We start from the raw sequence: 10,981 nt of genomic DNA on the forward strand, positions 1-10,981 counted from the left end.
CATTGCCAGAGGCACTTTTCTGCCCAGTCATGGTTGTGACATTGTCTATCAGTCAGCTAAGGTCTAATATAGGACAATCTATTACAATCAACCCTCAAATGCTTCAATAGTGTTTATGTCTTTGGCCTGCACCCATGATGTTGGTGGCTCTATAATATAACCTATACTGGTTGTGTATAATAATTGTGTTTTCCCAGTTTCGCTGCCCCCTGAGTGCTCATTTTGTCTTTGCGTTTACCTGTGGGACACAACAGTGTGCCAATCCCACCTGTAAACTGATTCCATGTCTCCAAGGCAGCTCCCGATAAGATCTCTCACAGCTAGTGTCCTCAGATAGATGATGCTCATTGTTTAAAAATAAAGCGCTTGTATACTGAGATCTTAAAGCCAATTTTGTTTCCTCTTATAAAAAAAAAGGGGGGGGGGGGGGGGGGGCAACGAATAGCTATCATAAGTTTTTTTTTTTTTTTCAAATAATGGCGGAAATGATAAATGAAACAGCACACAGCCAAAGGGCTGTACTGTTTGTTTTCAATTTTTTTTTTTTTTTAAATAAAATGACTGTTTCCTATTTTCATGTCAAAAATGCAATAGCACTTAGGTTTGTATTATATGAGTGAATAGGAAGCCCTGTTACACTTACCATTCATCAGTCAGACGTCCCTTAGGAGATATGTATTTCCCCCCACCCACACTTTTCCTTAAAACACTATAAAGAATTATAATAGACTGAAAAATAGTGAACAATCCTTGAAGAAAGATGCTAAGTACTTGCGTCAAGCTGTTTACTCCCAGTTGAAATTTGCTGGAAAACTCATAAAAGAATTACCAAATGTATAAATCATAAGGGTTTTTATAAATGCCTGCTGTCTTAATACTCCCAATGTAATATGCCATATCAACTCAAGTGGTAGCAACACTCACACAGAGCACAAATATTCACACATGTATTCTTTATCCACTGCAAAAAATGTCTTATTTTTTTTGGTGTTTAATATTGATTCCACAATCTTTTCTAAAATTGAAACATAAAATCATAATGCACAAACTGTCTCTATATTCTGGAAATTCTCAATGTGGTACGCAAATTAATCAATACTTTCAGTTGTATTATACTAAAGTTCGCTCTACAACTTATTTAGGTACAATTTTTATTTACTATTTATGTGCAAGACAGTTTAATCCAACTTCAGAAACACAACTACTAATTTTTTTTTGTAATTTGTCGTGTCATTTTTAAGTGCTACTTGGGGTTAAAACGTTTCATAACCACTGTTTTATTTCATGTCATTACTTTCTTTTTTTATATAGGACACTATTGTGTGCTAGTTGTCTTTATTAAAGATGGATTAGTGTTTTTTGGGGGGCAATTCCTTAGTCCATCAATTCAATAATGGGTCTCAATACATTTGTCCATTTAGTCTAATATGTAATGTGATTCTGTAGCTGGAAAATTGCTAAAAATGCAGTTGACAACAATCACACTGACATGCAATACTGGTTGTAACTATTGTTTATTGTATCCTTCCGCCAGGCCACGCCACAACAAACCGCACCCTTCCGACAGACTAAGTAGACCGCCAAGTGGCTTTTCCACTGCAGCTTCCTTTTGACAGGCTAAAAACTGCAAAACGTAATCATACACAAAGCAGAAAATTAAGACGGTCAAACGAGCTCACGTATAGCCGATTTGATGCTCGTGTACGTGTCCGAATATTCCAGTTGAATATTTTGGTCGAATTGACAACAATTCAGAAATCACAAGCACAGATATTCCAGTTGAGTATTTCGTTGTATCGACAACCATTCAGAAAATCACAAGCCCGACATTTTGGAGAACAAAAAAAGAAAGAAATTAGAAGTACATTGTCATTAGTTTCAAAAGCACCGGTAGGTTGACCCAAACCCAAAACGGCTCTGCGGGAGAATTCAACCAGAGAACTTAAGTCCAACAGCTTCTCCCCCAAAACGATATCGCCTCCTGCTACATACATACAAACTTTTGAAACATTCCAGCACATTATATCCGAGTGTTCTGCCACCACCAGTCCCGGAATTGATCAGTAGGCCCAGAAAGCGGAGGCTTGGATGAATGGATGAAGGATAGAGAACAAATGTAGTGCAAGGTGAATAGCCCTTTTACAGCGAAGGCTTTTCAATTCTCTCTACACACACGCACCTTATGCACTAACGCAAAACATCTGTGAAACACGCTTGTAAAGCTGCGGCTTGAATGTTTAAGGAACGCGAGTACACAAATATTAAAACCACATCACGCCTGCTCAGTTCGCCATCACAGTAACGACAATGGCCCGGATGAAGAAAGCCAGCAAAGTCAGTGCTCTCGTCGACACGCACTCACACACCTACAGTTACGCACAAACACAAATGGCTGAAGTCAAAATCAGAAGAACACATGAACCGTGGGAACTTATGGCGTTTAGACTTTCACGTCGCCTTCCGCTTCCTTTTTAGGACTCTCAATCTCCATATCTTCCCTGTTGCCGTTCTCCTCTCCCTTCACCTGCTCACATGCTTTCTGCAAAGGAACCAAAAAAAAACAAACAGTCAGGTCGGTTTGAGCTGTTTGAAATTGTGCATGCAAATGCAGCGGGAATAGCCGCTGTTACCTTGGAATCCCTCTCTGCAAACTTCTGGAACATGTTGGCGTACGTGCGCTTGTCCTTCTCGTGCTGCTCCTTCATGTGCTTCTGACACAGAACCATCTGGATGACGACGACAATGAAGGAGATGTCAGGGCAGGATGTTACCTCACCTCACCTGGCTTATTTATTTATTTATTTATTTTTTAACACAGCATCCCCAGACAGGTGAAGTACAATCGTCATAACATTGATGCCTGATACTGAAGAAATGGTGCGAAAGGGTGTTAAACTGGCTTATATTGTCTGCTTCAAATGTTCTGTTCCATTTTATATTTGGATATTACAGAGTTAATATTTTTATTAATATTGTGGTGTCTGTTTACAATTGATTTTGTTCTCGATGATGTAACCCAATAGGTATGTAATTATTTATTTTTATTCATTGGAGGGCCTGCTCTTCCACTGTGAAAATCCCAAACTAAGCCATTGAAGGGTTGTAATGATGCAAACGGCCAACAGGTGGCAGGAGTACACCATCTGTATCAAAGCAATACGGAGAGATTGTTTGGCCAACTGTTTCAGCAACCTGTATATTCTTTTGGATTAAATTCCTCACTGTTTTTTTTCCCCTTTTTTATTTCTTGATGCTGTTCAACTGTAAAATGGATGCTGTGCAACAATGTGTGCCTTAATTGTTTGTATCTGAATTACTGGTATGAATAATTAAAAAAATAAAATAAAATAAAAAATAAAAATAAAAAAACCTGTTTCAGCAGGGTAACAAGATGGCATCCACATGTCATGTGACCAGCAGTTAACCAATCACAGAGTAGTACTCCATGCTGTGACTGGTCAACATGACATATGGACGCCCTGCTGAAACAGGTTTTTTTTTTTTAAATTATAATTCATAATTCAGATGGTGTCCATATGTCGTGTGACCAGCAGTTGACCAATCACAGCGTAGTACTCCGTGCTGTGATTGGTCAACTGCTGGTCACATGACATACAGACGCACGCCATCTTGTTACCATGCCGAAACAAAGTTGACCAAACAAGGTTCTGATTTGTAGTGAGTAGTTATAGTCTTAACTAGTATTGGAAATACTATTAACATAAACCTGAATTTGCCAATACTGGTATGAAAAACACTTCATTTTTGTCTCCCATCGCTCACGCTATTCAGCCAAGTAAAGCAAAAGTCACCCAATGTGTAAACGTGTCTAACTTCTTCCTGGAGTGACATCATACCTGACTCTTGGCAGCTTTGTTAGCGGGATAAAGTTGAACGACGCGCTGAAAGTCATCCCGGGCTTTGTCGAACTCCTTCATGCTGAAGAGTGCCTCTCCCCTTCGGAATAGCGCCTTCTCGCTGGACTCGTCCAGCTCTAGGGCCTGTGATTGATGACAACACCAGACAGGCTTCATTGAAAAATGGAACACTTTGAAGGCATCCTTTATCTGTAAACTCTGTGAAATGATGAACATTTATTTAGTCAAGGTGGGCAGCCAAGGACATTGTGTCATATGACAACACGTTAATTAGGTACCTTCTGCCATCTAGTGGAAGAGCATGTAACTGTACTGGCTGTCACTATCATAAAATATATTATTTATAGTAAATAGGAATTGGCAAATACTCATACTGGTATTGGGTCTTGGAGAAAAAAAACAAACAAACAAACAAAAAAAACGCACAGTGGTCTTGAATCATTCCTTCTCGTCTTTCTTGCCTTGTTACATTTTTCCAGCGCTTGGTTGGGCTCTTTGAGCTTCAGGTAGCACATGGCCAAGTTGAGATGCGCAGCCAGCCGCAGCGCTTTGGCCTTCTCCTCCTCCTCCTCGGACAACGCCGACTCATTCTCAAGCCACGATATGATCCTCTTGTATTGCATGGACGCCTGCTTGAACAAACCTTTCTGAAAGCCAACGCGAATCAGCACCAGTTAGAACAACATCCTCGGTCAAAAGGTTCCGCCCCGCCCTGTACGTGCCTTAAAATATTGCGTCCCCTTCTCTTTGACGACGACGCTCTGTTCCAACTTCTCCGACGAATTCATCTCCCACGACTCTTTGGCCTTTTCGAAGGCCGTCAGCTTGATCTTGTATTGCAAGAGCGCCCCGCCGGGGATGTTGTGTTTGGCGCTACCATTGTTCCCAAACCCATACCTGCAAGAAAAAAAAACATTGAGTGGAATTATTTTTATATTTAAGTTTTGAGCCTCTTTTTATTTTTGTATTTTTACATTTATTTATTTATGTGTATGTGTGTGTATTTATGCACACATTTTGTTGTTTTTATTTCCATTTATATTTATTTTGTATTTAATTTTTGGATTATATTTTTATATTTGTTTTATTTATCTATGATTAAAAAAAATAATCGACAACTGACACTGATTTCTTCGGTCCTTCATGAAAGAAGACTCATTATCATCTGTGTTTAGAGCTGTCAAAATTAATTGATTAATCGACAAGTAATTGACTCAAATTAACCGGCAACTATTTTAATAACTAATCCTTTGGAGCCATTTTTTAATTTTAAATGGCCCAAATCCTCTGATTTTAACACATTAACAGTAATTTCACTGATTTCTGTTGTACTTCCTGAAAAGGACTGATTATCAACTGTGTTCAACAAAAATAAGACATTTACAAACATCTGTTTTTATTTTGGATAACAATAACCGAACCGATAACATAGTACAACATCAATCCTTTTTTTAATTTCTTTATTATTATAAATTAATTGCTATGCAAATACAAAGTACGAAATAACAACCAATCACTGGTTAATAAACAGTAATCAAGTTTAAAATGAATAAATAAATAAATAAATAAATAAAAATAATTTTAAAAAAAGAAGCTTTTGTAATATACTTTAATGTAAAATTTAAATGAATCCGATTAGTCAATTGAATAATGGATAGATTAATCGATTTTAAAAATATTCGATAGCGACAGCACTAACAAATCTCCAATTGCAACAGCTCACAACTAAACATGTGGTCGTACTTGGGTTTGATATGAAACAGAGCTTCCTCTCCTTCCTCCATGGCCATGATGGCTTTTTCCACTCCTGTCGGCAAGTCGACACTCTCGGCATCTCCAATCTCGAACTTGAGTTCCCTCTTGTCAAACACGCGGCCCTCGTAGCTGCCCTCCACGGTCACTGAAGAGGAGACAATCCATAATGCCATGCTTAGAACAGTGTCATGTATAATTTCACACAGCTTTGTAATGTGTAAATGTATCTAATGAACACTACATCTAAAACAGGACTCGTGCTGATATCAAATCGGACCAATATTGTCCCACAGCTGCAATATCTGTATCGTATCAAAAGTGAAATCTGGAAAAAGGTCATTCTTGTGAAGGTATTATGAGAAATGCGTTACCTTCAACAGAGGATCCTTCATTGGGTTTGGCATACGGTTGCCCCTTCGTTATAATGCGACGGATAATCCCTCCATCCTCATCTTCGGTTAAATCCTCCCCCCGGAATTCAAAAAGTTCCACCTACAGGCGAAGACAGTAGGGATGCACAGAGTAACAGGCTGTTAAGAATTTGGTGCTTAACAATTGTCCAGGTCGGTTGCGTGCGGCCCTTGAACGATTTTCCTGCGCAATCACTATTAGTCACTAATTCAAATTGAAGCCTAATATGAACCCGCCTTGCAATCAAAGTCAGATATCTTTAAAAGATTGTACTGAGAAATTTGCGGGCTGTTCAGTGACCCCCCCCCGGACTCGGAAAATGGTCATTTAGGCTGAGACTAGAGCTGTACATACATTTGCACCCTTTTAAATGTTAATATAACTAATTTAATACATTTTGTTTCATCCCAAAGGAACTTGCATAATTATAGTGTTTCAAAGAATGTTATTTGTCTTAGTAGTTTGTTTTTTAAGTTTAAACATTTTATTATTGTACCCAAAAAATTGCCCTACTGCACAGTGCAATTTGGCCAACATAAATATATATATACATAATTATAATATATATTATCATACATTCGGTTGGGTCCAAAAGGAACTTATATAATTATAGTGTTTCTAAAAAAAATTTTTTTTAAATTGGTCTTAATTAATATTAAGAAATGTGTAAACAATTTCTTGTTTTGTACCAAAAAATAAATAAATGATTGTCTTAGTGCACAGTGCACGTTTTTGCAAACATAGATAAATAAATAAATAATTACAAAATATATATTATTTATTATAAATATATATTATTATAAATTCTGTTTGGTCCAAAAGTAACTTACATAAATAGTGTTTCTATTTTTTTTTTTTTTTTTTTTTTTTTTTTAATTGGGTAATGGGCTTAATATTTTTAAACGTGTAAACATTTTCTTGCTTTGTACCCAAAAATAAGTGATTGTCCTCGTGCAAAGAGCACTCAAGTTTTTGCAAACATAAATAAATAAATAAATACATACCATTATAAATTCTGTTTGGTCCAAAAAAGAACTTAGATAATTATAGTGTTTCTATTTTTCTTAAATTGGTCTTAATATTTATAAATGCCTAAATATTTTCTTGTTTTGTACCATAAATAATAGTGATTTCAATTATTGTCAAAATAATTGTGATTACTAATTTTTTCTTAATCGAGCAGCCCAAGCACAGATGTCAACAATCGATGCATTTGCATCCCGCTTAAGCCAAGGAAAAATAGATGACGCAATTTGTCGCTGTCATTTAACCTCAGCTCGTGTACTGCCTTAAGAGGAACACAACGTCAGCTTTGGGAAGTTGAAGCTACTTCCACACAGACCTCCACTATGGCCCAACACCCCCCCAGGCAACATTAATTTGTTCAGTACAAAACAGATACTGACAACAAGCAGAACGTGTATGTAGGTCAGGCTTACCTCAAAAACAAGCGTGGCATCAGGGGGAATTTTGGGTGGGCTGCCTGCAGTCCCGTACGCATACTTGGGTTGACAGATGAGCTGGCAGAGCTCGCCCACTTTCATAGTAGCCACGCCGATGTCCCATGCCTTGATGACTCGACCTGCACACCCCAAAAGGGGAGAGGGGTGAAATTAACATTGTCGGTGTAACGCGATGTCTTCTCAACGATGGGAAACCAACCTTTGCCCAGCTCGAAGGAGAACTTCTCTCCTCTGTCTCTGCTGGAGTCAAAGGGAGTGCCATCCAGGAGGGTGCCCACGTAGTGGACAAACACTTTGTCCCCGGTCATTGGCAGCTCTGTGCCAGTGCCTTCCCTTTTCACCAACTGAAAGCATAAGGTTGGGAGATTCTCTGCTTTGAATGACAAAGTCCATATAAAAAAAAAAAATCATGAAGTATACAAAGGTTATTTATTGTATAAATTTAGGTGTCAATAATAAAACCAGTCTTACTTTTTTACAACTGCTGTAAAGCATTAATCGTTTCTTTTACATATTTTTTTTCTTTTTATCGTCGCAAGACCTTGGGACTTACTGGGCTAACCTGGGACCTCGGGGATTGTATTTCATGCCATGTCATGTGGAAATGTGTTAGGAGAGAAAAAAAAAATCCTTGGATGTTTGCATTCTTGAATTTTGAGAAAAGAAAGTCTTTGAATCCTTGAAATATCAACTTTATAATATAGTATAGTATAACTTGAAAGGAAAATGACAAAATAAAAACAAGAAAGTGAAATAAGAATAAACTAAAAAGGCGTTTGGCCTCTTGGGGGCAGTGTGGTGCCATGCATCCATGACGTACACACTTAAAAGTGAGTACAGAAGAAAGTTGCGATTGAATTCTATTAAAATGACTCATTTTTCACACATTGGGAAGAATTTGTGCCTTTCCGTAGTGTTATCTCATCTGTGGGTATGTGTTCCCACAAGATTTGTGTGTGGATATTCGTTATTTGAAGGAAAAACACTCCCGAAGTAGATGCTAACCTCCTCTTAGCATTTGCTAACTTCCTGTTAGCGCTAGGCCAACGATGTTTTAAAAAAACAAAGCATGTTTTGTATTTAAATATACAGTAGATGTAATTTTTAACATTGTGTATTTAGTTTTACAGTTAACTCCATCTGCGGTGTCATTAAACAGCTTAAAGGATATTTAGGGACAACAGAAAAACATATGCTACACACTTGCTAGTTGCTAATGCTACGCAAGCAAAGTGGTGCATTCAGGGTACTTTCACAGCGTCTGAAACTTCGGTTTTCTTCAATAACGTTTTTGGGGAAAATAGTCGGCCATTTGGCCGATGTTTGAAGGCCAATAATAATCGGCGACCGATTAATCGTTTGGGCCCTACTTGGAAGTCAATTTACTTGTATATCAAAAAACAATCTCCCCATTTATCTGTTCCAGTAGCCCAAAACCAAAACAACACCACAAATTAAGAAAAAATGCGCTGCAGTCTGCATGAATAAACAACATAAAAGAATGTTAAGAAACTGATTTTATAAAGTCCAATTATTAGGATCTGACCGACAAGGATTTTTTTGAGGCTCTATTCTGATATTTGGCAGCATAAGTTACCAGTAAGAGATTGATGATTAATGAGGTGCATTAACACGATGGGTGAAGGCCCAGCTGATAGTGCATCTGCACCTGGCTGTCCTTGCCCACACGCATTACAGAACCGACTTTTCAATGTTGGTATACAAACTGTTGGGTCTCCAGATTGGCTGCCCAGTGCCATTAAGACACCTGGTTTTAAACTGTGAAAAAAGTACAACCTTTTGCATTAATATATTTGCATTTTGTTGAATTTGCATCACAGATGTTTCAGGAAGCTCCGAGCATTCTTGGCACACGCTAAATAACGAACAGAACTGACAGATTATTAGATCCCACTGCATTATTGCATGAGCATTTCATTGCAATACAAGAAATTTGTGTTATGTAAATTGTGGCACACAACCACCACCAATCACAAATTCTAACCACTCCCATAGACAACAAATTAATTTCTGAAGCAAGGCTGCTGACTCTAACATCATAGTAACAATCTGCTGCAGCTCCTTTTGCCAGATATGAAAGCACTTCATCCAACCTAGCTGGCCAAGTAATTGGCTGAGAAAATCAGTGTTGAGGGTGGTGATATTAACTCCGCTGTTTGGTAATAGTGGGGCAGAGGTGCGGAACTGTTCGCTCACAGTTTTCCAGAAATAGGCAGGCAACTAAATGATTTACTTGGTTGTTCAATTTTACACTTAATGGCTGGGCAGGTTTTTGTATACAAGATATTCATGTATTGTCTTTCAGGTCACAGGTGAAGCTGGAGCTTAAACCCCCCACTACCACCAGTTTCCTTTTGTGGCAAGAGGTGGCTCACTCCCTGGACTGGCCATAGTCAATTCATCACACTGAAGCAAACATGCATGTTTTTTGGAAGCCAGAGTAACTCACAGGAGAAAATCCTGGCACATGCGAGCCGAGATTCTACAATTCAAACCCCTAATTCACTTAGCTGATCCGAAAGGATTTCATTACTAGTCTAAACTGATATAAATGTGCTTTGGCTCATTAAAGATTGGGAAGCACTGAATCAATATGCATTGGAAACTTTTGATTTATTTATTTTGGATGAGATAGATAGATAGATAGATAGATAGATAGATAGATAGATATCTTGGCACGTGCTCAACAACAAACGGCACCAACAGGTTATTCATTACGAGCACGTCTTTATATCTTTAAAAGTCGCAAACGTTTACGTTTCTAGAACGTCCACAGAACTCTGTTTTATCGAGCTTGTTGAACGTCCTCACGATTAGTTACTAAGTACAACAACAAATAAACGGTTAGCAACGTCCCCGCGGGGAGCTAGCTGACCACAGCTAATGCTATCAGCCCGAACTCTTTAGTATAGAAAAAGGAATCGGGACTTTCTCGACGTGCATTATTTACCTTCAAAACACCTCCATCTTTCACGGCCGTGATGTCGTCGCCCTCCATGGGGATGGCGCGGTGTCCTTCTGCCGCTTGCTCCTGTCCTGCCGTTTGCGCCGTCATTGTAAATATGAGGCTACAGTAATTCTAAGCCTGACTTTAATAACTAGAAAACGCAACACCGATCTGGTGTATTAACGCCAGCTATCCACTGCCTATTGTATCAATTCAGTAGTGCACAAGACGCGTTAACAGGCCGTCGAATAAAGCGTTGACGATTTAATACGCGGAAAGCGTGCAAAGTCCACGCGTGAATGAGAGTCCCTGTCATGCAGCTCAAGCAGAGAACTTTCCAGACATTCTGGAAGGAACCATGGAGAAGAATTTAGCACGGAGGAGTGTTAAAAAAGTACACCAGTATCTCCCGAAAACGCAGTCCTAAACAACAAATAATTGCGCAAAAACTGAATCTCCTATCATACTATTGTGTTTAAATTTTAATAAATTATAGTGTATTACAT

The 10,981-nt window shown here is 38.4% G+C and overlaps 1 protein-coding gene across 1 annotated transcript; it reads right to left on the bottom strand.

Annotated features, from left to right (window-relative positions):
* Nucleotides 1-1,497: 1,497 nt before the first annotated feature.
* On the bottom strand, nucleotides 1,498-10,834 carry fkbp4 (FKBP prolyl isomerase 4). Its single transcript, XM_077517029.1, has 10 exons — nucleotides 10,479-10,834; nucleotides 7,707-7,851; nucleotides 7,484-7,626; nucleotides 6,005-6,125; nucleotides 5,622-5,778; nucleotides 4,601-4,775; nucleotides 4,340-4,525; nucleotides 3,858-4,001; nucleotides 2,631-2,726; nucleotides 1,498-2,539 (listed from the first exon to the last, which is right to left on the bottom strand). Exons 1-10 carry the CDS (start codon nucleotides 10,581-10,583, stop codon nucleotides 2,441-2,443), a joined length of 1,371 nt encoding a protein of 456 aa, XP_077373155.1. The 5' UTR covers nucleotides 10,584-10,834; the 3' UTR covers nucleotides 1,498-2,440.
* Between the last annotated feature and the right edge of the window lie 147 nt (nucleotides 10,835-10,981).

This window comes from Festucalex cinctus, chromosome 3 (assembly GCF_051991245.1).
Source record: "Festucalex cinctus isolate MCC-2025b chromosome 3, RoL_Fcin_1.0, whole genome shotgun sequence".
Lineage (NCBI taxonomy): Eukaryota > Metazoa > Chordata > Actinopteri > Syngnathiformes > Syngnathidae > Festucalex > Festucalex cinctus.